Below are 25,212 nucleotides of genomic sequence, written 5' to 3' on the forward strand. Positions count from 1 at the left end.
GTCAGAACTTCACGGGATCTTGGTGTGATCGAATAAACTCAAAATTATCTTCTCAAGACCCTTCTCCTTGTAATATTGTCCTTTCATAGCCGCCTCATTGCTCTTTCACTCTTTAACTAGCCCAAGCAAGTCATTTTGACTGCTTTTCAATTTCAATTAGGAAAGCTGTTGTGTATATAATGGCACAGTTTCTTAGAATGTTGTGACTTTTTACACAACAACCCCCCCTCCTTCATTTCCGGAGATATACAGCGTGGACTCGATTATATACAGTTTTTGATTTCTTTTCACTGTATATAACCGAATCCTGTATATAATCGAGTCAAAAATTTTTTTTTATTTGTATTTTTCGATTTTTGAAAATAAAAGAGGAATTTGATTTTTGATTCATCTCCTTAAAGTCAGAAAACATCACTCTCACATGAAAAAAATATATTTATCAAACCTCTTACGCATATGTTCGAATTTCAACAATGACAAAGTTATAGAGTTTTTTTTGTTTCGGACTCTGTTGCATCAAACTGGCTCTACATTAGAAACTACGCTACGGAAGACGATTATGATGCTTTCATTTGAAAGATGAGAAAATCTAGTACATTTTGGAACTGAAAAACTTAAAAGTTAATAATTTTTAATGTGTTATTATTAATTTTATCCTAAAAAATTATTTCAAATTAGATTTTTTTTATTAATTAAATTGAAGCTCTCTAACCGCTCTACAATTAGCTCTTTGACACCCAACTTCTATCTTTCTTAATTTCGCTGCAATATCGATATAAACAATTCCTGGTGAAAATTGAAGCAAAATCTTCAAAAATCACGATTTTTACCCCTCTGTGCTACATGCACAGACACTTAAACTTCACCTTAACGTTGAAAGATTACATTTCTTCTTGAAATAAGCCATATTTGAAATATAACAAAAATATGTTTTTCCAAACTGTATATAATCGAGTCCAAAATTGTATATAATCGAATCATATATAATTGAGTCTGTATGTAATCGAGTCCGACCTGTATATGTGTTATACCTATATAGCCCAAAAGTAGTAATTTTGACTGCTTGAGGAATTCCAAATAATAAAACGACTTTTATTACTGAATTCAGTAAATTTCGTATATGACCAGTTTCGGCATTGTATTGGAAAACAGTTTACATTGTTTTTTTCGATTACCGTCACATGATAACATACAAGTAGGGTAACACGGGGTGATTTGGACCACCCTGTTGAGAACAGCTCCAGATCCTGAAAATAAAAAATGAAAAATTAATTAAACACGAAAAAGAAATCATACTCAAATAACTCACGAATTGTACTTACCTCTATTTACTTACCTTTTATGAAACGCAACCCTCACATAAAACGCAACCATCACATAAAACGCAAACGTCACACAAAAACATCGAACAGAAATGATTACTGTCATAAATAACCTTGGACAATCACCACAAAAGGTTCATTCCAATAAAACCCATCAACGAGTGAAGTGCGCAGTTGAAATTCGTCTTTCTTTTTTTGATCCGAAGCGGAGGAAAGTTTTCGCATAAGTGGTCGGTCGGAGCATACAGTCGGAAAGAAACCTTTTCAATTCACCGAGTCCGCCAGTCAGCAACATTCTCCCGTAACATTGGTGCCGAAACCCGGGATTATAGTTGCAGAACGGAGGAGCTAACCTCATTCCCACGTGGTTGGAAAGTTTCGGATGGCAGTTGTCCTACCTCAGCGGATCGGAATCGGCCATTTTGCCGGACAAACAGTAGCAGTAGAAGCATCTTCCTGCTTTCATCATCCCGTCGTCGTCATCGCCCTCGTCATCGTCGTCGCAAAACCGGCCGAAGTAGTTGTCGCTTCATAACCTCACCACGTGAGTTGAAAGGTTTCACTCTCATCATCGTCGTCATCACCATCATCAGAAGAACGACAAAGCTATCGTCGTCGTCATCGCCGATTAAAATCGGCCAGGAGCAAGTTGTTGCCTAGTAAGAGCAATCAGCATCGTGTTCGTTGTCATTGTCGATCATATTCGACCAGCAGTAGCACATTTCGAATCATCATCATCATCATCACCGTCCCAGTTCTCGTCGATCATTCTCGTCGAGCAGGAGTTGTTTACACCAGCCGTAGGCAGCAGAAAATTCATCGTCAACAGTCGTCAACAACAGCAGTTCGCAGCCACCAGCAGCGAAAATTCCCTCTACCTGGTCGGTGGAAGGTTCATCGTATTCATCATCACATCTCGTTATCGACAACCGTCGGTGATTACCGAAAGCAGAGATTGGATCTTCACCCCCGTCATTACCTGTACGACGAAGAGGACAAAGAGCAGGCTGAAGAGGTCAGGGTAAGGTGGTAACAATAGCAGAAAACACAGGTACGTGAAATTTTGTTCCATTGAACAAAGAGTTGCTCATAATGACGCCACCAAAGCAAAAGGCGACGAAACAAACTAAATTAAAAATATTGCACCGTCGGCGGACAAATATTTTTGGTTCCGCGCATTTTATAAAATCATTTGACGACGATTTTGATTCGACTAAACTCGCACAAGTGCCCATTCGCATTCAACGTCTTGATGCGTTATGGCGAGAATTTGAAGAAACTCAAGAAGAAATTGAGCTTCTTGAAGATGGAGAGGAAGATTTTGCTGAAGAGAGACAAGAATTTCAAGCCTTGTACTACGAATTAAAGACATCGTTGCAAAGTAAAATTCCTGTGCAACCACCCGTACCACCCCCTGCTCCTGTTCAACCAATTTCGTCCGCTATTCCGATTTCGTCGAGTGTTCGTCTGCCGGAAATAAAGTTGAAGGAGTTCTCTGGGAATCTCGACGATTGGGTTTCTTTTCGCGATTTGTATGTCTCGCTAATTCATACGAGCATACAACTTACAGCAGTTCAGAAAATGCATTATTTGCGAGCTACACTTTCTGGCGAAGCAGCGCGAATCATTTCCTCGCTCGAGATTTCTGCTAATAACTATCTCGTAGCGTGGAAGCTATTGAAGGAACGTTTCGAAAATCCTAATTTATTAGTAAAGCGGCATGTTTCTGCCCTACTCATGATTTCTTCTCTGAAAAAAGAGTCTGCACAGGGACTAGCAGATCTTGCTGACGAATTCGATCGTCACGTACAGCTGCTGGATAAGCTCGAAGATTCTGAGAACCACTGGAACGCCTTTTTGGTCGAACGATTGAGCCAATGTCTCGATGCTGTTTCACTCCGTGAGTGGGAGACACATGTTTCTGAGAACAACAGATATCCAATGTACCAAGAGTTGCTCGAGTTTATCCATAGAAGATCGCGAATTGTGCAAACCCTTAAGCTCTCCTAATCAGCAACCACCCAATCCGAGATCAAGCATCTCAAGTCGCGATCCGTCGTTGCGCATGTTGTTTCCGATAACGTGCCACTGTGTGTCAGCTGTAAGCAGGCCCATTTCCTGTTCCAGTGCGAGCAATTCCGAACGCTCTCTCCTCAACAACGCTTTGAAGTCGTGAAGAGGCACGGGTTATGCATTAACTGTCTCAAGGGAAAACATCATGCAAAGAACTGTTCCAGCGGGGCCTGCAAGAACTGCTCAAAGAAACATCATTCGTTGTTACACCTGCCACCTCTCTCGTCGGCTTCTGGTTCACAACCAGCGGCAACAGTCAAGCAGCCATCATGGACGAGCAAGTCCACTGTAACATCCACTTCGCAGACGTGCCAAATGTCGCACTTCGTTCCAGATTTTATCGAAAGCTCTCCGTCGGAAGAGCTCGTTGTTGCTTCACCACCTGGCACATCGGGTCTTTCGCAGTCGTCGCGCGGTCAAACTTTTCCCAAATCGTCGGTTTCGCGGGTTGATTTCATTCCTCCACCCACTGCCTGTCAGAGTGCAGAATTATTTACCCAACCTCGACAGTCAACAGTCATTTTGTCCACGGCGGTGATCAAGGTGAAGGATGCTGATAACAACTACGTTCTTACCAGAGCTCTTTTGGATAGCGGTTCACAACCAAGTTTCATTTCGGAAGCGCTATGCCAAAGGCTTCGTTTGCCGCGGACAAAGCTGAATTCGCCAGTCAGTGGGATCGGACAATCCGTTGTCAACGTTCGCTACGCTGTGTCGCTATCGCTCGCATCTCGTTTTGAAAATTTCTCCACTCAACTAGATTGTCTAGTATTGCCGAAACTAACTGTCTCGCTGCCAAGTCACCACATTGATGTCTCTCGCTGGAGAATCCCAAGGAATCTTCCACTCGCTGATCCACAATTCAACATTAGTCAAGGTGTGGACATGATTATCGGAGCCGGACTATTTTTCGAGCTTCTCGAAAACCAGCAACTCTTTCTTGCTGCTGGTTATCCAACACTGCAGAAAACGGTTCTAGGCTACATAGTTTGTGGAAAACTGGAGCAGCCCAAGACAAACGCCACTGGAACACAATCCTGTCACATCTGTGTCGAAGATAGCCTTGATACACAGCTTCAGCGATTTTGGGAAATCGAAAACTTCGATGATGGTAAGGCGCTCACTCCGGACGAAAATTTCTGCGAAGAATACTTCCAATCCACCGTTGTCCGCGACAATACGGGTCGTTACGTCGTTCGTCTACCGCTCAGGAAAGACAAAGTGTTGCTTCTTGGAGATTCCTACCCCGCCGCATTACGGAGATTCCAGCAGATGGAGAAAAGGTTCCTCGCCGATGAAAAACTCCGTCAAGACTATTCGGAGGTCATGGAGCAGTATGAGAGGTTGGGTCATATGGAGTTGAGTACCGTCGCGTCTTCTGGCCCACAGTATTTTCTTCCCCACCATGCTATTCATCGACCAGAGAGTACAACCACCAAGATACGTGTGGTATTCGACGGTTCGTGTCGTGGAGCTACCTCGCTTTCGTTGAATGATGCACTCTACGTCGGGCCAACGGTTCAGCCAGCTCTCGTCGTGAACTTTCGTCTACCGCTATTCGCCATAACCGCTGATGCGGAAAAAATGTTTCGACAGATTTGGGTCCACCTAGATGATCGGAAATTTCAACAAGTTCTTTGGCGTAAAAAACCGTCGGAGCCAATCCGCAAGTACCAGTTGAAAACCGTCACTTACGGCCTTGCAAGTTCGCCGTTTCATGCTGCTCGCATCCTAAACCAGCTAGCTATCGATGAAGGACATCGCTTTCCACTGGCCGTACCAGTTTTGCTAAAGGGTACTTACGTAGACGACGTTATCTCCGGACACGACGATCACGACACGATGACGGAAACATGCAAGCAGCTGATGGAGATGATGAAGTCCGCTGGTTTCGTCCTTCGCAAGTGGGCTTCAAACCACAAGACGGTTCTCAGCAGCGTCCCAGAAGCCTTATGGGAAACGTCCACGGAACTTGAGCTCGATCGTTCGCAAGCCGTCAAAACATTGGGGTTGTTATGGTTCCCCCTGCGGGATGTCTTTAAATTCAAGGTCCCTGAGCTCCCAGACCTAGAGGTGGTTACCAAGCGTATTGTCGTTTCCGAGATGTCTCAGCTCTTCGACCCTCTTGGTTTACTCGGACCAGTAGTCGTGAACGCAAAAATGTTCATTCAAACTCTTTGGGCAGCGAATATGTCATGGGATTCTGAGCTTGCAGAAGAACCAGCAACATGGTGGAAAAGGTATCGTGCGGACATTAAGAAGCTCAACTCGCTGCAAGTTCCAAGAAGGGTCGTATGCAACACCAAACGTCAGTACTCACTCCACTGCTTTTGCGATGCTTCGCAGAAGGGTTACGGATGCTGCGTCTACATCGTATCAAAGGACGAGTTGGGCCAGCTCCATTCACATTTACTAACGTCGAAATCTCGTGTCGCTCCTCTTCGTGGACAATCAATTCCGCGCTTAGAGCTATGTGCAGCTCTCCTCGGGAGTCAACTGGTACATAACCTCTTGACTAACACCGACATCACTGGACCAGTCACGTTTTGGACTGACTCTACAGTCGCACTTCACTGGATCAAATCCAGATCGAATTCCTGGAAAGTTTTTGTATCAAATCGGGTCGCAGAGATTCAACGATTAACAAAGGATTCACAGTGGATGCATGTACCGACTGATCTGAATCCTGCCGACCATATCTCCCGAGGAGTGCTTGCGAGCCAGATCATCAACGACAGTCTGTGGTGGCATGGTCCACAGTATCTAACCTCCCCCGTCAAGCTTTGGCCAAAGTGTGTGGTTTCAATACCGATCAAGTCGGACTTGGAGGAGGAGATGCGCCCGTTGGTTTCCCTCCACCTACTGCAAGACAAAACAACTATCTTCAGCGAGTTCTCAGAGTTAGCCAAGCTGACACGCTTCGTCGCCTACTGCTTCCGCTTTCGAAACAACTGCAAGCTTCCGAAAACCCAACGCGTGTTGTCCCCGCTGTCACCCGAGGAATTTGACTACGCACTGAAGGCGTTGATTCGCCTTGCTCAGCACCAGGAATTCCCAACGGAAGTTCATTCCTACCGTCAAAAGCAGTCCGAGAACGCTGCCAGGCTCGCACCAAAATCACCGCTGAAAAACCTCAATATATTTATGGATGAATTTGGACTCCTTCGGATTGATGGAAGGCTGAAAAACTTAAACGCACCATTTGATACTTGTCATCCGATTCTGCTTCCAGCAAGGCACACCTTGAGCTTTCTCATTGCCAAGTCCATTCACCTACAGACACTTCACGGTGGACCGTCGCTGTTGCTCGCTACAGTCCGTCAACGATTCTGGCCGCTCCGGGGTCGAGACTTGGCTCGTAAGGTTGTCCGACAATGCATCACCTGTTTTCGGTGCAATCCTACAACATCCAACCAAATTATGGCACCTTTACCATCAGTTCGCCTCAGGCCAGCTAGAGCTTTTACGTACTCCGGGATGGATTACTGTGGGCCATTCCTCGTTCGTCCGCTAATTGGGAAAGGTTCGTCGGTTAAGGTATATATCGCGTTGTTCGTCTGTATGGTGGTGAAGGCCGTGCATCTTAAGGTCGTCGCCGACCTGTCGTCCGCCGCGTGCATAAACGCCGTCAAACGTTTCATTGCCAAGCGCGGTCGGGTTCTTGAGTTGCATTGTGACAATGCGACCGCTTTCGTCGGTGCGGATCGTGAACTACGGATACTACGAAAGGAGTACCTGCAGCAATTTCAGTCAACGAAATGGGGAAACTACTGTGCAGGAAATGGCATCACCTTCCGTTTCATTCCTGCACGCTCTCCGCATTTCGGTGGCATATGGGAAGCAGGAGTGAAATCGTTTAAGTATCATTTTCGTCGCATCATGGGACAAAAGGCTTTCACAATGGATCAGCTCCTAACGGTTGTAGCTCAAGTAGAATCAGTCTTAAACTCCCGTCCACTCGTTCCTATTTCTGATTCTCCTGACGACCTTTCTGCTCTGACCCCAGGGCACTTTCTAATTGGAGAGCCTCTTGTCTCTATACCTGAGCCTGACCTGCTTCCCCAGTCCCCTAATCGCATCACCCGTTTGCAGGACATGCAACGCTCGGTCCAGGATTTGTGGCGTTGCTGGTCTCGGGACTACGTGAGCCAGCTACACCAGCGTAGCAAGTGGAGACGCCCGGCGGTGGACGTTCGCAAGGGTCAACTGGTACTACTGAAGCAAGAGAACTGCCCTCCGCTACAATGGCCTCTCGGACGCATAATCGAAACCATCCCCGGTCCAGACGGTCGAGTCCGAGTAGTGGTAGTCAGGACGGCATCAAAGGACTACAAGCGAGCGGTCACGGAGATCGCGGTTCTTCCAATCGACTCCGGCGACGAGGAAGACAGCTCAGCAGCAACGTCAACTGGCGACGTGGTTGTTGGTTGAAACAGACTGTTTCAACGGCGGCCGGCATGTTGAGAACAGCTCCAGATCCTGAAAATAAAAAATGAAAAATTAATTAAACACGAAAAAGAAATCATACTCAAATAACTCACGAATTGTACTTACCTCTATTTACTTACCTTTTATGAAACGCAACCCTCACATAAAACGCAACCATCACATAAAACGCAAACGTCACACAAAAACATCGAACAGAAATGATTACTGTCATAAATAACCTTGGACAATCACCACAAAAGGTTCATTCCAATAAAACCCATCAACGAGTGAAGTGCACAGTTGAAATTCGTCTTTCTTTTTTTGATCCGAAGTGGAGGAAAGTTTTCGCATAAGTGGTCGGTCGGAGCATACAGTCGGAAAGAAACCTTTTCAATTCACCGAGTCCGCCAGTCAGCAACATTCTCCCGTAACACACCCCTTTATCTCAAAAATTACGGCTCAACTTGATGTTTTTATAATATCATTTCCGTCTATTGTTGAACCGTATGTACCTAAAGTAAAAAAAACTTTGGCAAAACTTCACAAGTAGAGGAAAACGGTAGCATGAACACAGCAAGCACTTTGATCGTCAAAAATGTGAGTTTTCCGATAGTGGTTTTATGGTTTTTCCCGCTAATTAAACAAACTTTTCGTGTACTGTGCAATAAAGTTCTGTTCGCCTACAGAAGAGGAACAATTTGATGTAGCGAAACTGTAAGTTTGATAACAATAAATGAAATTAATTGCATTTGAATTTTTGCATGTTGTGTGGGGTGACCTGGACACGTTTCTGTGGGGTGAATTGGTCCTACAGGTTTGACACTTTTCTTTGTCTAATTGATTCCAGATGCCGCTGAATTACAAAAAGAGGATGGACAGACAACGATGGAAGAAAGAGGAGTTTGAAAGAGCAACGCAGGCCATCAAGAACGGATTTTATTTGACCAAGCATCGAAAGTGTTTGAAAATGCTCGAACAATAGTGAAAAGATCGATACAGAATTCGAGATGGTCTCAGTCCAATTGTTCTGGTCTGGAATCTGCCCAAGACACCTGGTATCGATCCCAAATACATTGTTAGTGATTGTAACATTATCCCAAAATACTTTACATGAACATAAGTATGTTTTTTTTCGATGAAACACACACTGAACCAAATCACCCCGTATCAAATTTGAATGTCCAAAAATCATCTCTTTTATTTTATGATATATTTTGTGGATTGAAGCTTTATATAATGATTAAACATTATTTATTGAGAGAAAAAAAGTGTAGCTCAGTATACAATATGACATTTTTTATTTAGACCGTATTGGTTTGGAAATATTAGGCGATTTGCTTAGGTGGTCCAAATTCCCCCCTTTTCCCCTACGTGATAAATTGTCACTTTGGGCGTATTGATGAGTTGCAGTTTCTCAAAAATCTAAAGTAGTAATTGTATTTCGAATTTTTGTGCAGTAAAACTTGTTCAAACAAGTTGTTTATTTTATTTCCTTTAAAGCCTGAATGCAGGAAGTAAATGTTGAATAAAAATGAGTTATTCGAAAAGTAAACGAACATAAGTGAAGAGTGCTTCCATGTACTGTAGAATCAGATGCAATAAATTCTGAACTATCGTGTGGAGATGAAGCAGATTTTATTCAAAGTGAAACATTTGACACTGAAGATAAGGATGAGAAGTCGATCACCAATGATTATGGGAGGATTACCTACATTTTGGAATATCTTGTACGGGTAGGGATGAACACAACAAAATAAAGACAGCTTAAATCGGTGGAACCGTTCTCGCGTCTCGCGTTTATATGAATAATTAGATTCTTGTAGATATATTGAATTAGTTTTAACACTGGTCAAGCAAGAGTAAACCTTTTCCTGAAGAAAATATACCACCCTATCATCCTCGTGTCATCAGTTAGCTATCGATTTCCCATACAATCAGCGAAATTACGTCCGGAAATTACGTACAGAGCTCCCAGGATTATTTCGAACTGTCCTGAACGTCTTCGCTCGTATTTTCAATATCTTATTTATATTTACATGTTTACTCATCCTACGGTTAATTGTATGGGAAATCGATAGCTCGCTGTTGACTCGAGGATGATAGGGTGATATATTTTCTTCAGGAAAAGGCTCACTCTTGCTCTACCAGTATTAAAACTAACTCAACATATCCACAAGAATCTAATCATTCATATAAATAAAAATGTCAATTGCGTTTCTAAGCGCAAAACGCGAGAATTGTTCCACCGATTTAAGCTGTCTTTATTTTGTTGTGTTCATCACCACCCGTACAAAATATTCCTAAATGTAGATAATCCTCTTTTTTTTATCCCATTTATTTATTTATTAGGCTCATTTGCATTTTAGCTGTAACAGAACCGGGTTTTAATCGTGTACGTGTACATATGTTTATGTTTCTATAAATTGTAAATTACACAGAAGTTTGTAGTAGCCATTTAGGTGTTAAGTTTTCTGTTCCATTACATTATGGTGAATTACACTGTAGTAGCCATTTAGGCGTAAGGGTATTCTATCTGTTCTTCCATTGTTCAGCAGACCGGACAGCGGAGACAGTTGATATTGATCATTGTTGGGTTATTTTTTAGAACAGCAGCCCGATGTTTCTTGCAGAGCAGAGCAGTTGTATGGACGAATCGATCTTATTTCGACCGTGGATCGATCTCCATCGCTGATGATGGTTGCGTGGACGTAGTTATTCTATAATAACACAAAGATGCTCAATTGAGGGCCCAGAGTTCGAACTCACGGTCGATCGCTTAGTAAGCGAACGCGTAACCAAGTGGCTACGAAGACCCCCTGGGTAATCCTCTTAATATTGATAAATTAATAAATACTAATTAATAATAGAATCCATAAATGAAAAATTAAAAAGTTGATTGGAATGTAACTGTTTGAATTATTGAAAAGCAAAATAATTAAAGAAGAAAGAAAGGAATAAAGAATAATTTGGAGCATTCATAAAATTTGATCAGTTTTTAATGCTAATAATATCCATATGTCATCGGTTTCTTACCTTACTAACCATACAATTAATGAAACATTTTCTAAACATATTAGTATAAATATATAGTTAAGAGTTTGGCTCCTTAAAACCTGTGAAAAATGAACGAATTATAGTTCCTGAGAAAGGTTCAATAAAGATACAAAAGAATACAAAAAAAAACAATATATTATAATTGGAATTGTAAGAAAATAGTATTAAAAATTAAACAAATTTTTCATCTTAACACATTGCGGACCGCTCACGAGATTTCTCGCGTTTCGCGTTCCGTCTGTTACAGATGGATCATGAAATAACACGTGTTTTCTTCACTTGACGGTTAAATCTTTGGTTTGCCATGAATCTAACAAGGCCTACCGATGGCTCGCCTTCGTCTCATCCACATCGATGGAAACGATCTGATTCGTGGAATCCGAATAAATGAGCCTTTCAAGTTTGCCCCTAAACGTGCGGTCCCTAATGTGTTAATGAAATAAAATTATTTATTCAACTTGATCCTTCTATTACTCCAGGGAAACAAACATGGAGAGAGGCAATTTCTTCTATTGGTGCTAAAATTAGAAAGATTATTAACTTCGGAACTTCGATATAACGTACACGTTTTCAAGGTGTATAACAGTATTTTTTTGAATATTTTTTTTTATGAAAGAACAATAAATTATCTGTATTCTGATACTAGAACATGTTTTGTATCTTTAACCAATCCCGAAATACAACCGGTTTTGTGATTCCAGATTCTAAATAAATCAATTTTTATCAACAGTACGAAGGGAAACATCATAAGAAAGGCTAGCTTCGTCTTCTCGTTGAGTTTATTCATTAACCTTACCCAAATTTCTTTAATAATAAGTATTAACACCACTAAATAACAAAATCTTTTTAGCCATTGAATAATAAATAATAAAATAACATATAATATTTTATCATTTTTCTCAACATATTGTTTTATGGAGTTAATCGATTTGGCAATTGAAGCATCTGTGGCATCATCGCATCATTTATTGACGCTACACTCACAGCATCCCATCGACGAGATGAAAAATAATACACTAATTATTTTCCCTTTCCCAATTGTATTGAACACTATCCTGAAATTTTAATAAAGAAACAATAGTCTTAGTTCGCAACTGGATCGGAACACATCATTTCTTATCCAAAAAGCTCCGTTAACAGTTTGCACGCTAAACATCCATAAAGTGGCGAAGCTATTCAGAAATATCAGTGCAATCAAGCATTTCACGTCGTATCTTCCCGAACCCGAGTATGATGATGGTCCATTCTTTGATGAAGATCTAACGGACCCTTGGGGATGGGAACTATGACACACAGACGAATGGAGTGCTATAGAAGATGACCGCCGACATTTTTTTCAATTCAATGTATGTATATAGAAAAAATGTGAAAATGTGAAATGTATAAAAAAATAAAGCTTTTAACCCGAACGTATCACAATTTTCCATTCCGTTCCATTCAAGTCAAATCGAGTTGTGTAGAAGTTGTTTAAAGTATTCAAATACCTTAAAGACATAGTGCTGACGGTAATCTCACCAACTAACATTCCCGCCAAAACTTTTTCCGTGATATAAAATCATTATCAGACACAAGATTTTCCCCACCTTGCAGAGGATGTGTAACATAGAACACATATTTGATACGGGAGAGTTAATTTTCATTTATATTTTTTGTGTTTTAAAAGCGTAGCGAGGTTATCACATTTGCACAACTCAATTGGACTTCAATCCAACGGCGATCTGTTCGGGTAGTTCTGACTCGATCGAATTTCAGAATACGGATGAGAAGTTGATCAGTAGGAGGACTTGGAGTTTCCGAGAAAATTAGACTATCGATTTCCTCAGGGTGTATTTTCTCCACTAACCTAACTGTGTGTATGAGATAATCCACGCAATAGTCATTCAACCGAATACCTCTGGTGATGTATAATGTTGCAATGAAGCTCATTAACATGTTGAGTCCCTCGTCGGTTCATTTTCATTTTCAAATTGTGTTGCATTCATCCAACTACGAAACCTTTTTATGACGAGAATTGTGACCGAACTCTACGAAAACGGAATCCACTCTGCTATAAGGTAAATGATTTTGGTTTGTCCAGTTGATAATATGATTATGGTTTGTCCACTTTTTTGAACGCTCTGATTCAAAGCATATAAATAAAATTGTCTTCTCCGTGATTTACAGTAGTTTTATAGTATATTTTTACGGCTTCACATGTTTTAAAGGATTATAAAATTCACCTTCTATTGGTGTCAATGCGCCCCTCATTTGAGGTAACTTTATATCAATCACCAGATGATTATTTGGCACGTATTCAGACCTTTTCTGGATTATAACACTTACAAATATTGTAACCATCATGCTCGCACACCATTTGCATCAGATTTACATAGCTAAACCTTGTAATTAGTGCATTTCGATGACTTAATTCTGATCATGAGTTGTCCGATTCACTAATGTTGTTTTGTCCACATGATTTCCATGGAAACCACTTGGCGCGCTGCAGTTTGTTTATGGTGTCCTTTGTGCCTAGCAGAAATAAAGATTCTCTGGGTTGAGTGTGTTGAGGTGAATACTTTTAAAATACCCTAGAAAAGGCAATATTCTGAAGAAAGCCAAAATTATAAATGGATCAATATGATGACAGTAAACTCAAACAATGATAAATGCAACATGTACTTGAAAATTTGAATTTTTTCATTCAAAAATGGCGATTTCTAAAACCGGACAAACCATGATAATTTTTTGGACAAACCATGATCATAATTTCTCTTTGAGGAAAATCGTTGAAAAACATAAAAATTCGAATAATTTCAACGCCTTATGGTAGAATTAGCAACAACAGACTTGAGTCTTTTCAACAAACCCAAACTCGTATCGATTATGTGTGAATTTCATGAAGAAAAATTGATTTGCATTTACTAATTGCGTAAAAACACCCTAAATCGGACAAACCAAGATCATTTACCCTACACTATCGCGTTCACAATGGATGATGATTTGAAGAAAATGTTCATCGAAATAATGATGAGGCAGTAGAAAATCCTTTTCGAGCTAGCCATGTTCCTCAAAATTTCCGCTCTGCTTCAGACTAGTCGTTACCGCTCATCGCAGAATTCTATTGTATAGGCTGAGCTGAAACAATTTGACCTCCAAAGGTAAGAGCTTGCGCTGACTATTCTACTGGCTTAAGTAGAGCTATTCCTGAACAATCAACATCCTCTCCAACATCTTCTTAAGAAAATTCCGCAAAACTAATTTTTGATCTTTCGGATGCTTATTTACATGTACCGGTCGAAAAAGAGTATCCAAAGAGTATCTCAGATCAACGCTCATTGTCAACTGCTTAACAGTTTGCTGGTCAGACCCTCGACGTAGCTATCGCGCATTGGAAAATGCTCGTTTTTCTAGCCAGAGATTTACTACCTCGGGTTCATCGGCAACAAGAAATTCGGCCCGATTCATTACTGGCCCTCGTACTGCTGTTAAACGATATCGAAATCATGCACCTAGTTACGCAGGTTCGTAGCTTGTCGATCTTTGAGCGAAACCTGATGAACATTTCGTTATTGCTTCGGTCTAGGGGGAAGAATACATGTCTGCTACCGTGGATGCAGCCTGTACTGCCAATAACTTTCGAACACCTTTGAGCTACTAAACCGGACAAGCTGCTTCAGGAAGTCCATCCTTTCTACGCGCGCAGGGAAAGTCTTTCTCTTGTGCGAGGTTGCCTAATGATAGCTGGTCAAATTGTTGTACCGAAGAAATATCAGCAAGCCGCTTCACAAAGGACACTCATACATTCAAGGGCGGATGAAGGCAGTAATGAGGAGCCATGTCAACTGACCCCGTGTGAACCAAGATATGGAAAATTTCATTTCGTCGTGTAACGTTTGCGCATCGGTAACCAAGGCCCTATGAAAAACGTTACTCCGGCACGTCGGATTTTTGCTATTAGATTTTCAGCTCGTCGAAAGTACAACGACATCAGCAGATCAACCTGTAGAAGGGGGTATTGTAGAGACACGAATTTCGAACGTTTTTGCGAACTCCGTAAAAATAAAACAAGGAATATTTTTACTATCCATTATATTATTATTTGTTCATCTATCTTTTAACAATGAAACAAAAAATGAACGGAGAAAAAATATCCATAACTAGAATAGTTACAAGCTGATGAAGTGATGGGGTTCAAAAAAAAGTTGTGCCATGGCGTATACGATTTCAGCCCTTCTGGTAATTAATCTGAATCAAAAAAGTAGAACAGCCTCTGGATCAGTAAAAATGCTGTTTAAAACGTTTTTTTACGTTTCTCGATTTTCTAAAAAATTAAATAGTGAAATTAAAAAAAAAGATTTTGGTTCATGTGATAGAGAGATGCATGCAGATTGCATTCATATAAATAGTAGAACTTGAGATATATTAAAACGTACGCCAGTTTGAAAAAAAAACTAATTTCGAGAAAAACGTGTTTGAAGTTCATTGTTATGGCTGTTTCACGTTAGATACCGCATGACTAATATGGCTATAACTCGGTAAATAGTAAGATTTTCGGAAATTCCTTTCTATGGTATATCCTTGAATGCCTAAGCTTCAGATATATGAAGAATTTTTTATTGATTTTTTTTCAAATTTCTCGACTAGAAAATGAAATCCATCGTCCGAAGAATTTTGGAGATTTTGAACTGCTGCTCAGGAAGTCAAAGGATATCAAAATCGGTGTTGATGCTGTAGAAACAGAAACCGAACTGGGCGAGATCAGTAGAAAAATCAAAATTTGAAAAACATTAAGAATAAGGAAATTTTACCAGAACCTGTCCGTTTCCTAAACTTATAGCTTGAAAGCTATATTATGATTTATCCATTACCACCACTACATTGTTGTTTGTACCAGAAATATATCATAACGAAGCGACTTATATAGCGCAATGAAACACAGAATGCCCTAATAACTTTGTAAACTTTCATTATACCTCAATGAACCATTATATGTTTACTACTGTTCTGGTTCTACATGTATACCAATAATATCTTCGAATTCATAATAAATTTACCAATCAATGATACTAAAACTAAGATTATGCTTCAAAATTTGTCTAATGAATTTCTGCGACATAACTAAGATAAAAAGATTTTTCTAGACCAAAAACACAGCTTTCTCTATGGCAACCCCGCCGCTCGATCAGCTCGTGAATCGAGTTATGCCAACAACCTCGCGGGGACCACGATGAGCTAGATCCGGTTTTGTTCGTGAAGTATAGATGGAGGTATTGGTTAAACAAATCTCTGCCAACATTGGAAATTACTGCAATAAATGCAAAATGACATATTTTTCTTGTCAAACCAAAAAAATAATCTTGTACATAAATTTTTTGATTTTACAGAACTGCCTTCTGATTAGCGTTGCGATCATTATTTATTGAATTATCAGTTACTCAACAAAACGGAGCACATTAGATCCAAATCGGACAGTCCGAAACATCTTAGATAATGTTTTGAATTTCACGAAAAAAATGGATTTCTTCTTCGCGAACCTAATATTTCTCGAAATATTGTTTCTACTGATTGAACACACCCTCCGATCTCTACAAAAAATTAGATATCAGAATTCTTCACATGCATACCAAGAATCATTACGATCAGCTTCTATGGCAGCAACGATTATAAGTTTTAAAAGTTACAACAGACCTTAGAATGGAAATAGAAATATTTTGAATTTCGAATAAAATGAATAGCAAATCAATTTCATTAACTTAAGCATTTTTCTTCTTTTTATTCTTTTTTAACAACTTGATAAGCTTTTTCAGCTGCTTTGTACTTAATTCCAGCCTAACATGATTATCCTGAGACTGTTTATGCCCATGGTCCTTAGGTGGCTTTTTCTTTTTCTTATGAATCTTAGGAGGTTTGTGCCATCCAACAACCTTTTTCTTAAGCTTCTTCTTTTTCGCCTTCTTCAGGTGCTTCCACAGTTTCAGTCCGAGCGTGGCGGCATTGGTCGCCAGTACCGCCTTCATCCCCACCATTAGCTTGCCCAGCAGCAGCAGGAACAGTGTCCCCACCGCCTGGGCAACCACAGCCAAAATGACCGCCCCGAGCGCATCGGTCATCGCCGGACTGCCGACAGCCGCCGGTGGTTTGCTAACGAAAACCTTCTGGACGGCCTGCAGGGGCGAGGACGCCTTCGGTGGAGCCCATTTCTTCACGAGTTTCAGCCGCGGAGGAGGACGCGGTGGGAGGTAGCTGTGGCGGAAATAAGAACCACTGATTAGCTTATGCGATCTTATCTGTGGTGCGGTGCTACTTACTGATAGTGGCCGGCACTCTCGTACGGTTGCAGCTCAAACCCATCCGGATCGAATCGATCCCCACTGTCATAGTATTCGGGATCCGCCAGCGGGTAGAACGAATCGACCAGTCCTGCCAGCAGCAGCACGCCACAGCCGGCGCGGATAGTATCCAACATCTTCTTGTTAGGCGATCCCCACGATGACTACTGACCGATTGGGCAACCAGTGGCCCAACACACCCGGTTGTTGTGGGCCAATTTCGGGTGGCCTATTTAGTGGCGGATGATGCACGGAAAAAAATCGTCGGGGCAAAGTCAAAATGGAATTGTTCGAATCGTGCGTTGAAACCGTTAGTACAAGAATATATGGTTATGTTAGTAATATTTTCAAATATTTTGTATTTCATTTTATTGTTTTTATTTCTAGAGAAATATTTCTCAGGTTTATTTTTCCGTTTCATGAAACTATTCCTACCTGGAGGTGGCCTATGGGTGCAGAGTTCAAATGGAGCACATTTCGGTGGCTACCGCTAGGCTCGTTTCCAGACGAGTTTTACGATTATTTCAACAGAGCGTATGCAGAAGAAAAGCGAATTGGAACATAAACCGAGTTTTTTTTCTCCGGCCGCAGCATTCCCAGGCACCTTACTAGGTTTTGTGATTTACTGTTGCTCTACAGTGAAGCTCGGTAAGTAGTTCCCTGTGGAACAGATTAAATCAGAGGTCAGTTTTCTAAGATCCAATGTGTAAAATAGGCCGACTTACCAGGTGATCTCGTTTTACTCAATTTGCGATGGCACTTCGTAAAATGAACGAAAAATAGAGCTTGAATGATCGGCGTTCGATAAAAACTGGCATTCGGAATATGCAAATGATTATTGCAAGAGTTGCCTGCAAAAGGTTTGCTGGCTTTGACCAGCTATATCCATATGAAAATATAGTCTTTTTCGGGCATGTATAATACAGGGAGGACTCTGTATCTTATTCTATTAAGGTACAGGCAAACCTGTTTTTGTGCGGTCCCTTTTCGCGTGATTCCTCGTTTGTGCGACCCTTTTTGTGCGATTTTATTATGACATCGGGTCTTGAATCACACAAACTAATCGCACGAATAATAATATCGCACCTAAACAGTCACACAAATGAGAAATCGCACAAAAAGCAACCGCACTACAACATGTTTTCCTGTAGTATTTAAGCATTGTTCGTTGTTCGTCACAAAGGTTTATCATACGATTGATAGGACTATAGTTGGCGTAATTTGTTCTTCTGTAATCTATGGTGAAAATGAATTGTGAATGAAGTGAAGTGAATGAAGTGAAGTGAATGAAGTGAATTTCTGAGATAAGCAATGGGTGCGTAAATATTTAAGCTTCCTAATATTTTTTTATCTAATTTTCGAGTCCACTCGTTGTGATATGATGTCAATAAGGGGGGAGCCTACAATTCTACAATATTCGTGAATTGACCTGACGCACAGTGGTCCCTCAGAAATTCTAGGTGGCATTAAATAGAAAAATGAATGGAAATGCTTTGAAATTTGGTGTACGGGGCTTATCGAAGGTGCTAAATCTATTTTTGAAACATTTCGGTTATGAACTCCAGAACAAGGGCTGGGGGAGGCGGTAAAATTTGAAAATTTCGGAAAAACACGTGTGGGGAGTCTAAATATATGTTTTCAAACTTCCTGAAAACGTTTTCAATATTCTTTTTACCCAAAACCCAAAAGGGGGTGCAAGGGGAGGGGTGTTTTTTTATTTTTTTAAAAAAAAAAATAAAAAAACACGTTTTTTCGCAAAGCGGTCGGTTGCGGGCGGAAATCATAAAGGAAAAGTCATTTCGCTATAAAAAGCTTTGGAGGTTTTTGGAGGATTTTTTGTAGGTCTACTTTTGTATAAATTCAATGTGGAAAATATACTTACCTTAAAACACTTATTTCACAGCTTCAAAAATGTTCAAACTAAAAACGGAATACAAATTCTAAATCAGCATAAAATTCTCTATCCAGAACACCATCACATTATTTTTAACATATTTTGTAGCACTTGTGCAAAAATTGCAAAACATGCGTGTTTATCGCTACACTGGTTCACTGCATCAAACACTACGTTGCCACGTCGTGATCGCAACGAAAATCGTCACGGACACTGTTTCCATATGTGATACTAGATGTCTTGAAGGTTATAGAACAAAACTAGACCATTAATCCAATAATCGGTCAGGCATTGTTGTTCATTTTCCTATTTATTGCCATCTACAGTTTCTGAGGGACCATTGCGTGACGTATGCTACGTACAATGTCTCTATTGTGTACGGATGTTGGAAATGGTAACTAAATCGTTTAATAAAGCTCACCATATGTTTTGCTGTATGTATGATTGTCTCATTCATGTTGTTGGGGGGAAGCAAACTGAGCTCGCTATACATTGGTAAAAGCGCGTGCTGAATAGAACCTCCGAAACCCCCGTAACAAAACTCAAAGATTTGAGGTTATCGAGTGGGAATAAGTGCCACAGGATGCCGGAAAGTGACCTCTTCGACTGCCCGTTGTGCGAGCAGGCAAACAACGTCGAAGACATGGTCATGTGCGACCAGTGTGAGAAGTGGATCCACTACAGCTGTGCGGGATACGACGAGCAAAGGAAGGAAGAGCATTGGAAGTGCCAAGATTGCTGCGGTACGCGCCACCGTGAAACCACATTGACACCGGTAGCAAGACCTAACGGAGATGTAGCAGGAGGAAGTAACCCGATCGACGAACGGGCCCGTCTAAACTTGAAGCTGCTGGCGGATCAGAAGGCACATCTGCTGAAGGAATTGGAGCTGGATTTCGCACAGCAGCTTGAACGGAAGAAGTTGGAACTGGAGAAGGAGGCGTTGAAAATTCAGTTCGACATACTGAATGGTTCTTCTGACGGTGGCGTTGGATCAACCGGACCCGTTGGAACTACCAGTGGAGCAGCGGCAAACGTTGGCCGCAATACAGAGTGGATGAGTCGTCTAAATCAGGTCACTGCGTGCACGAATCAGCTAAATATTGCTTCAGCTAGCACGACAACAATTTCTACGACTAACTCCGAAAATGCTCCACAATTCTCTGCTGCCAAGGGAAACAAGTTCGTCCAACCGAGTTCAACCATTCCGTCATTCACCTCCACCACCTCCACTTCCGGCACCACCAATCAACTACCAACGTCCGCTGGTGTATGTTCGACGCAAACGAATTATGATCATCCGTCTCACGAACTGTGTCAAGCTTCGGGCTTCCTTCACGAGTTTCAGTCCGGAAGAGGACCACTTCAGATTCTTCGACGCCAACGACGAAAACCAACTGGGCCAACCCGACGCTTGGCTACACCATTTCTACGCAATGTTTACCAACAGCTATCAGCTCAGTGATACCATGTGGAAGCTACCCGCGGGTGGGTAGAAACGTAAACCAACCGTACCAGGTAACGAATAGCGTAGGAAATATAGTGTCAGTAGGTCAAGCTTCATATCCTCAATACACGAATAGTAGCGTAGGTCCAATAAACCTGGTAGGGAATCCAATGAATGTAAATCAATCCTTCGTACACCCCTTACTCTCATCAAGTGTACCCCAACAATACTCACAGGTGTACCCTGTTAATTATTCGCTACCAGCAATGAATCCAAACGTCTCGCAAGTGCCTCTTCCAAACTATCAAGTGCCTTTATTGAACCAGCAAATGCCGGGAATGAATGGTGAAATAAATACACCCACATCTCGTCAAATGGCGGCGAGACATGTTATGTCGAAAGAACTCCCAGTATTCAGTGGAAATCCGGAGGAGTGGCCTATGTTTTTTAGTGCCTTCAACACATCCACAGAGGCCTGTGGATATAGTGATGTGGAGAACCTAGGCCGCCTTCAGCGGTGCCTGAAAGGTGCAGCACTGGAAGCAGTTCGCAGCCAACTCCTGCTCCCCGCATCGGTACCGCAGGTGATCCAGACGTTGCAGCTTCTGTACGGGCGACCGGAGCAGATAATCAACGCGCTGCTTTCGAAGATTCGGGATGTTCTTGCACCGAAAGCGGAGAACCTGCAGTCACTTATTGCCTTCGGAATGGCAGTACAGAATTTTTGCGACCATCCGGAGGCTGCAGCGCAAGTTGCACATCTGTCAAACCCAGTGCTTCTGCAGGAGCTAGTGGACAAGCTGCCGGCACATCTGAAGCTGGAGTGGGTCACATTCAAACGTCAGTTCCTGGTGGTTGACTTGCGCGTATTCGGCAGGTACATGTCGAACCTGGTATCGGCAGCGGCAGAGGTGTCTCTAAACGTGGATATCAAGGGGACGAAGCTGAAGAAAGAGGAGAAGGTGAAAAGTTTCGTTAATGCGCATCTCTCTCCGACAAGTTCGACGGAATCGCCGAAACCAAGATCGGAGTCATCGAAAGCTGTCGCGTCCGTTATCTGCTTAACCTGTGGGAAACCGGATCACAAAGTGAGGGAATGTGAAACCTTCAAGAAGATGAACCGGGAGGATCGCTGGAAAGTCGTCCACACCAATTTCCTGTGTCGAACATGTCTCGGGAAGCACGGAAGGAATCCATGTCGTTCTCAAGCTCGCTGTGATGTACAGGGTTGCCAAATGAGGCATCATCCACTTTTGCACGGTAGTGCGACAAGTTCTACACCAACGTCAAGGCAAACGCCACAACAAGCTAGTTCAACGCCACCGGAAAATCAGAACGAAGGCGTTAACGCTCATCGTACTGCAAACTCAACCTTGTTCCGGATTCTACCGGTTAAGCTCTTCAACAAGGAACGGACCATCAATACACTGGCGTTCATCGATGAAGGGTCGTCGGTTACGCTCATGGACAGGAGTCTCGCTGATTCGCTGCAGGCTATAGGACCGAAGAAGCGCCTTTGTCTAACGTGGACGGGAAACATTACTCGCGACGAAGAAGATTCCATGCAAGTGGAAATCGAGATTGCGGTAACTGGAGCGAAGAAGCGCTACGTACTCGATGACGTTAGGACCGTCGAATCTCTTGCGCTACCGAAGCAGACGCTGCGCTACAAGGAACTCGCTGAACGCTACAGACATTTGAAGAAGTTGCCAATACAGGACTTCGAATCGGAAGCACCAGGTATTTTGATTGGTGCAAAGCACACCAACCTTACCGCTACGCAGCAAATAAGAGAGGGTGAACTGGGTGAGCCGATTGCTGCTAAGACAAGACTCGGCTGGGCCATCTACGGGGCGATACCAAAAGGAACTGCGTACCCCAGCTACAATCTCCACATCTGCGGCTGTGACTTGGAGAGCGACCTGCACGAGCTAGTAAAGCAGCACTTCACGGTGGAGAACACGGGCGTATCTGCGGACTCAAGTCCCGAGTCTGAGGACGATAAGCGGGCCAGGGCCATACTAAATGCAACGACGAAACGGACTGAAGGAGGGTTCGAGACTGGGCTGCTATGGCGATACGATAACGTCGAGTTTCCTGCAAGCTACGCTATGGCAGTACGGCGGCTCCAGTGCTTGGGACGGCAACTGAAGAAGAGTCCCGAGGTGATGGAAAATTTCGACCAGCAGATAATGGAGTATCAAAGGAAAGGCTATATCCACGAAGCAACGGAGGCCGAACTACGTTCAGCAGACCCACGCCGGATGTGGTATCTTCCGGTGGGTATTGTCCGTAATCCGAAGACGCCGAGTAAGATCAGTATAGTGTGGGATGCAGCAGCTACGGTGGACGGAGTCTCCCTCAATAGCATGCTGCTAAAGGGGCCGGATCTAGTAGTACCACTCCTGGAAGTTCTATGTGGCTTTCGGGAACGAAGAATTGTCATCGTAGGCGACATAAGGGAAATGTTCCACCAACTAAAAATGCGACAAGAGGACCGTTACAGTCAACTGTTTGTCTGGTTTGGAGAGTCGGAGCAGCAACTTAAAACCTTCATCATCGATGTGGCAACTTTCGGGTCGACGTGCTCACCATGCTCGGCGCAATTCGTAAAGAATCTGAATGCAGCTGAGCACGCAGAGCAGTACCCGAAAGCAGCAGAAGCGATCCAACGCCGCCACTATGTCGACGATCATTTGCAGAGCTTCGACAGCGAAGAAGAAGCTTGTCAGGTAGTCGAAGAGGTGAAACTGGTCCATCGACAAGGCGGATTTGACATCCGAAACTGGTTGTCCAACTCGTCCGCGGTCCTCGAACGGGTCGGGGAAACTGATCGCACTCCAGCAAAGATCGTCGGAGGGACCGGAAACGAAATGGAGCGAGTATTGGGAATGCAGTGGAATGCAAAGAACGACATGTTCCTGTTCTCCAGCGATGTCAACGTGGAAGCGATCACTGCCACGAAGCGAAATATCCTGCGTTGCGTGATGTCGTTGTTCGACCCGTTAGGCCTTCTCTCTCACTTCTTAATCCACGGAAGGGTAATCATCCAGGACATATGGCGAACGAAGGTCTGGACGGATTCGAAGACCGTCCTTTCCTGGATCCATTCCGACCACCGCCGGTATAGGCAGTTTGTTGCCTGTAGAATTGGTGAGATCCTGGCGAAATCCAATCCCAAGGAGTGGAGGTACGTACCATCGGGGCTCAACAGTGCAGACGACGGTACAAAGTGGAGAAGTAAACCTAACTTGAAGCCCGACGGTTGCTGGTTCAGAGGGCCGGAATTCCTGAAACGTTCGGAGGAGATGTGGCCTAAACAAGCAGATCCTGATCTCACCGAAGAGGAACTGAGACCTTGTCTCGTTCACGTGACAGATTCGCAGGAAGGAGTCATCGATTCGAGCCGATTCTCCAAGTATGAGAGGCTTCAGCACACGATCGCCTACCTCTTCCGCTTCGTCGATAACTGCCGTCGAGTACGGCGAAAGGAACCGCGAACGACTTCGCATTTCAGCAACGAGGAACTTGCTCGGGCCGAGAATGCTCTCTGGCGACTAGCTCAGCGCTCCGTGTTTCATGAAGAAGTAAAGGTGCTGACAAAAATGAAGAACGGACACCGGTTAAGACTGGCGCGAACCAGCCGAATCTTCAAGTTATCTCCATTCATCGACGAATTCGGAGTGCTTCGAATCGATACGCGCATCGTCGGGGCAATCTTCGTGCCGTATGACACCAAATACCCTGTGATCCTTCCGAAGAAACACCGCATAACAGACCTGATACTCGACTGGTTCCACCGACGTTACCTTCATGCAAACCACGAAACGGTCACAAATGAAGTTCGCCAGCGATTCTACGTGCCCTGTCTTCGTGCACTCGTGCGGAGTTTGGTGAAGCGTTGTATGCAGTGTAGAATTACGAAAGCTAAACCATCGTGTCCACGTGAAGGTCCGCTCCCGGAGGCAAGGCTCAGTCCCTATATTCGACCATTCACCTTCGTCGGACTTGATTATTTCGGCCCCATCATCGTAAAAGTTGGACGATCGCTTGCCAAACGATGGGTGGCACTCTTTACATGCCTCACCATCAGAGCTGTTCACCTAGAGGTCGTGTATTCCCTGTCCACGGAGTCGTGTAAGATGGCTATCCGTCGATTCCTGGTGCGTCGTGGATCACCCTTGGAGATAAGGAGCGACAACGGCACGAACTTCATCGGAGCAAGCCGTGAACTCCAGCAGCAAGTCGCAGATATGAATCAGCACCTGTCGTCAACCTTCACTAATGCGGTTACTAAGTGGGTCTTCAACCCACCGTCTGCCCCGCACATGGGAGGATCGTGGGAGCGGCTTGTTAGATCGGTCAAGGTCGCCTTCGCTACACTAAACTCAAACAGGAACCCAGACGACGAGACACTCCTCACCCTGATGATCGAGGCCAAAGGGATAGTGAATTTGCGGCCCCTGACGTTCGTCTCCCTCGAATTAGAAACCCAAGAAGCTCTGACGCCCAACCACTTTCTGCTTCTGAGCTCTCAAGGGACCGCTCAGCCTCCACAGGCCATTTCAGATCGTCCAGAGTGCCTCAGGGTTAATTGGAAGCTTACGATGAACCTGGTCAACCAATTTTGGCGACGCTGGGTACGGGAATACCTTCCAACTATCTGCAGACGCACTAAATGGTTTG

At 43.1% G+C, this 25,212-nt stretch overlaps 1 protein-coding gene across 1 annotated transcript; it reads left to right on the forward strand.

The window, feature by feature from the left end:
- The first annotated feature begins 2,414 nt into the window (after positions 1 to 2,414).
- Positions 2,415 to 7,826, forward strand: LOC129774357 (uncharacterized). The gene is made up of 2 exons (XM_055778078.1): positions 2,415 to 3,222; positions 3,337 to 7,826. The coding sequence occupies exons 1-2, from the start codon at positions 2,415 to 2,417 to the stop codon at positions 7,824 to 7,826; spliced, it is 5,298 nt and encodes a 1,765-aa protein (XP_055634053.1).
- Positions 7,827 to 25,212: the final 17,386 nt, after the last annotated feature.

The sequence above is a fragment of the Toxorhynchites rutilus genome, chromosome 3 (assembly GCF_029784135.1).
Source record: "Toxorhynchites rutilus septentrionalis strain SRP chromosome 3, ASM2978413v1, whole genome shotgun sequence".
Lineage (NCBI taxonomy): Eukaryota > Metazoa > Arthropoda > Insecta > Diptera > Culicidae > Toxorhynchites > Toxorhynchites rutilus.